Here is a 5,232-nt window from a genome sequence, read left to right on the forward strand (position 1 = left end):
GAAGAAAATCATTGGTTGCATAAAAAAATCTGTTTAGAATTAGCATTTCAGAACTTTTAATACTACAATTTTTTTTGAGATATGGTCATTCAATTCTCATCTCTTCAACTACACTAAAATGTGCTATCAAGGGTTAACTAAAATGACATACATCATTAAATGTAGCAGGAAATGAGCTTTCTTTATTGCTCTCTCTCTCTACATATCCCTGAAAGCTGGGATTAAATATTTTATATTAAAGTAAATAATTGGATAATAATTGAATTAACCTTTTTGATACTAGAGGAACTTTTGTATACTCAATTTTTAAGTTTCCATAAATACATTCTACTGCATGACTTCTATTGTTAAGCATCCACATTTTTCTGAGTCTAATACTTGCCTTAAATGTTCACATTCTTTATTAAGATTTTTTGCTTGCTAGACAAACTTCTTAGATGTTAAAACTAGCTGTCTAGGCTGTTGCTCAATTCTATGTGGCATCTGTTTTGCTCCTTTCAAATCAGGAACTCATCTGGTTCTTCTTTCAGTAGCTTAAAGACACCCATTTCAGTTGTAAAAGCATCTTCCTCATTGTTTAGGGTATCTGGATTGGGGGTGGTTTCTGAAAGTGGCTCACTGTCCTTAATTACAGATTCCATTGTATTATTTTCAGACAGATCTTCTTTTGTCAGAGTAGATGAATTTTCCGTGAGATTCATAGCTACTGATGTCGGGACTACAAAGTCATATCTGGATTCAACAGCCGTGAGCAAAACAGGATCATTCTCTGCTTCATTTGTGGTATTTTTCTCCATCCAAACGTTGACTTCATCCATAGACTCTTCATCGGTCAGCAGAATATCTTCTGCATTATCTTTGTCTCTTTTGACAGTGGTAGCGAGTTCAAACACAGTGATGAACTTTTCCTCATCGGAGTCTGTTAGTTTAGGCACAGCACTGGGGTCATCCTCTGGAAGACTTAAGTCAATTTCAGTTATTTTCTCTTCTATAAGGGCAGTTATGTCTGGAATAGTGAAGTTTTTTTCAGTAGCAGGAGAGATTTCAGCCTCAGGTATAGAAGAGTTGGTGATCTGGACGGCCTCATCAGCAGTGACACTGGATTTAACTGAGGAACTGTAATTGTTAACATCAGATTCATCCTCCTTAGCTGGAATGGTGGGAGTGTCTGCAATGCTGGCGGTGCCTCCCTTTAATGTGCCAGAGACTTCAGAAGTTATTGAGACATCTTCATTCCCTGGATCAGTGGTATCCAAGAGAATATCTTCTTTTGCCATGTTAGTGGAAAAATCTATTAAAGAAACAGTAGCACTTGGTGATGAAATATTACCAATTTTCGCTGGGATTAAATTTTCAGTAATAGAATCATTAGCCATGGTGTTCGTTGTGCCTGTCAGAGTAGTAATTTCTTTCTCCAGATGGGTTGATGACTTAATAATATGGGACTCAACATCATCTTCTGATTTTACTTTTTCCTTTGGAGATGTCAGCTTGTTGTCTGTTCTTGAAAAATCATTTTCTAGTGTATAGTCGTTTACTGAAGTAATGTGATCTCCTTCTGAAGTGATGGTTGTTTCTGATTTAGGAATAGTGTTGTCAGCCCCAAAGAAAATGGTTGCTTCAGTTGTTGTTTTACTGCTTTCTGTTGGAGGATGAGAATCAATTTTTGGCAAACCATCTTCAGCCATGGGACAAAATGGCACCATGTACACTCACTGGTCTTTCCCTGGGCCCAGTGGTATCCCTAGGCAGGAGAGTGATGTTCATTATAGTGATCGAAGCATTGGTCATCATGGTGATTGTTGCATCAACCATAGGGCCAATGGCAGTGGCTCTCCTTGAAGGTTGTTTCTGTGCTCTGATTGGGCATCTAGTTTCAAGAGTATTGACATTAGATGAAAAGACAATAGAATCCTCTCTGATCATGAAATCAACATTCACAGCTGGATTTATCGTGTTTTTCTTTATAAGGGATCTACCTTCCATTATGGAGCTAGTGTCACTTGAAACAGACATAGCAGTGTCAGCCACGTACTTTGTGGGTTTAGTGTCAGTGGGGAAAACACCAGGAGTCATGAGATTATCAGCATTAGCTTCAAGTTGTCTGTCTTTCAAGTAAGTTAAAAATGTCTTTTTGAGGTGAAGTGTCTTCTCTTGAGACTTATGGTATTTAAATGTCTAAAAAACAATGGCAGCTTTGGCAATGAAGGTAGCTACAGAAGGTAATTAGGTAGCAAGGATTTCAGTTAGTTCTCTTCTTCAGAGAGTGAATTCTCACTTTTTCAGTAAGGATAACAAGTTACTATCCTTTTAGGGTTTTTGTAGTTTTCATCTTCATTGCAATTCTTACTTTTTCTTGAATTAACATGCTTAACAATGAGAGTGTCAGGTTTTGTATATTTAATTTCTTTAGGAATATTTTTCTGTAGAGAGTGTTAGTTCAACCGAATGCCGGGGAGTTGGCATTATATGCCAGAATTCACCCAGAAACAAAATTGAAGTATGTAATAACTGTATTAGCCTTAAGAATTATATCCTCAATTTCAGAGGGAGTGTTTTCTATAATGATGTTAGTTATACCAGCCATCATCCTTTTGTTATCATTCTTAATGTTTAGCTACTTAGATGAAAGGAGATTGTAGCCTGGTGTTAATGTTTGCCCAGTGTCATTAGAAGAAAGAGAATTTTCATACTTAGATACAACTAAACCTGAAAAAGGGCAGCAGCATCAGCCAGAGCAATGGTTTCCATCCCAAGGGCAAATGCTTTTCTTCATTAGATATGGACTCAACCTCCAAGTTTACAGTGTCTTTTTAAAATTGATTGACCTGGTATAGATATATCACCATTCTCTGTAGAATTATGATAGGTTTAAGATGGGCATTTTTCATTTTAAAGATATGGACAGCTTCTCCAGAAATATTTTTGCTTCAAGGAGATGTCACTATGAGGGTCCCAAAATGTTTATTGACATGGGAAATGCTGTCAGTATCAGGGACAGGGAGGAAAGTCTTAAGTTAGTGACAAGCACAGGTTCTTTATTTCTAAGTCATTTCCAGTGGCAGTAAAGGAAATCATAATGTAAAGCCATTCTCTGGGTTGCCTAACTCAATGGGAGGTTTTTTAACCTCTACATTTTTTTCTCATCATCTAGAGTTTGTGAGGCTTAATTCAGGATAAGGCATGCTATAAACAGAAGACTTGGTGTCCTTTTGGGGGGAATTCTTTTTTGTGTACAAAAAGGGAAAAAAAGATGGAAGTGTTAGCTGTATAATTGCTAGAAGTCAGCTTGGAGTACTTGGTATATGTTATATTGAAAGGAATTAGAATAAGGAGCAAAATATTCGTTTTTATGAGCATTTAATTCCTGGTTAGAAATGTTAGGTGAGGGGTGCCTGGGGGGGCTCAAGTCAGTGAGATGTCTGCCTTCAGCTCTGGTCATGATCCCAAGGTCCTGGGATAGAGCCCCATGTTGGGCTCCCTGCTCAGCGGGGAATCTGCTTCTCCCTCTGCCCCTCTCCCAGCTGAGGCTCTCTCTCTGTCTCTCTCAAATGAATAAATAAAAAAAAATCTTAAAAAAAAAAAGTCAGGTGATATGATATCATCTTCATAGATACTAATTTCTCAAATGGTTTTTAATTTCAGGGATTACTGTTGTGCTCACACCAAACTCTGTTTCTAGTAATAATAGCTGTGAGGTGGGATCACATTGATTATAGCAATAGTAAGTCTTTTCTTTCCTATAGAGGATATTATTACCATTATCTTTTTTTTTTAATCATTGACCTCAAAAAGGACACCTCACATTGAGAGTGTGTATCATCCATCAAAGAGCAGGAAGCATATGGTGAAAATCCTGGTGGGAGTGCTAGAATTTTAGCAATTTTGAGGATGGAACTGGAGTCATTTGCTCCAGGGAACATGGGAAACTCTTAATTGACCAATAGATCATTACCACCAAAGATATTAGCTGACTTAATCAGGACAGAGGATCAGATTCTATAGGTGAGTTTCATTTTATGTAAGTAGTTGTTTCCTTTATTGTTGTAGTGTCTATTACTCTAATGGAAACTGTATTTTCTCAGGAAAGCATCAAGTTTATGTTTAAGTAGCAAATTCTTCAGATCCACGATGAAAAAAAAGTTTTTTTTTTTTAAGTGGAAAAGGGGAAGCTGTTAACAAAAGAAGGAGACTTCTCAATAAGGCCTCAGGAAGGTTATTTGGCAATTTATGATTTTCATGGATACTTGACTAGGAAGAGTCCTCAGATACAGACTTTGAAAATGCTGATGTCATAGTGATGCCCACCCTTAAGACTTTGTATGGAGACTCTCTTGAGATTTATCAGATGAAATGTCATGTGCGATTTTAAAAGAATCAATTGAGATAAGTGGTGTCTTCTATGGACACTAGAATTCCTACTTTAGAGAGAGACTATATATCTTCAAATTTTATTTATTTATTTATTGGAGAAAAATAGAGTTATTAATCCTAGGTGTGGTGATTATAATCACTATTGGAATGTATTTGCTGAGGAGGTTTCAGGTTCAGTATCTTCATTCCTGAGAGAATTGCCAGCTTCAGATACAGGGAGGGAGGTGAGAGGAGCAATTACATCTTGAGATTTAATTATGACAACATCCACATTTTTGTCCTCTTCCCCTCCAGTGATTGGAATGTTGGGTCCATGAGTAAGGAAATTGTAATTGAAGGATGCATTGGCCTGTGGTGTCACTATTTTTTTGTTTCTGAGGAAAATGGCATATATTATAGCAGGGTCAGTTATGACACTCATGTGTGCTTTGTAGTTTGTAGGCTTCTCAGGGATGTCCTTTAGAATAATTGTTTCTGTATGTGACTGAAGAATATCAGCCCTAAAGAATTTCCTTTAGCTTGTGATACAATAGAAATTTCTTGAAACCTAGATAATATTTTTTTTTCTCGACAATGGTTTCTTGTGTATCATTTGTGCTTTCTGAAGTTTGAAATTCAGTATTTGTTGCTCTGAAATTGGCTAATTAAATTCCAACTGAGGATTTTCCTCTACCATGGAAATGATCTCTGTGTAAGATAAAGATTTTTCATCGGTAGAAATAATGTCGATCACTTTTGTGAGCAAATTTGAGTTCCCAGTAATGAAGTAAGTTTCCTGAGGAACATAGCCATCTGGGAGGGAATCCTTTGGCTTGTGAAAGCTTGAGTAAGCTGCTACAGGGACAATGTCATCATCCT

The 5,232-nt window shown here is 37.0% G+C and overlaps 1 protein-coding gene across 1 annotated transcript; it reads right to left on the minus strand.

The window, feature by feature from the left end:
- Nucleotides 1–336: 336 nt before the first annotated feature.
- Nucleotides 337–2,060, minus strand: CABS1 (calcium binding protein, spermatid associated 1). Its single transcript, XM_031023735.2, has one exon. The coding sequence runs from the start codon at nucleotides 1,704–1,706 to the stop codon at nucleotides 498–500; it is 1,209 nt and encodes a 402-aa protein (XP_030879595.2). The 5' UTR covers nucleotides 1,707–2,060; the 3' UTR covers nucleotides 337–497.
- Nucleotides 2,061–5,232: the final 3,172 nt, after the last annotated feature.

This window comes from Leptonychotes weddellii, chromosome 2, assembly GCF_054177405.1.
Source record: "Leptonychotes weddellii isolate Sample4059 chromosome 2, ASM5417740v2, whole genome shotgun sequence".
NCBI lineage: Eukaryota > Metazoa > Chordata > Mammalia > Carnivora > Phocidae > Leptonychotes > Leptonychotes weddellii.

Excerpts from the sequence above, each read along its gene's own strand:
- CABS1 (XM_031023735.2), bottom strand. The coding sequence starts at position 1,706 with ATGGTGCCATTTTGTCCCATGGCTGAAGATGGTTTGCCAAAAATTGAT.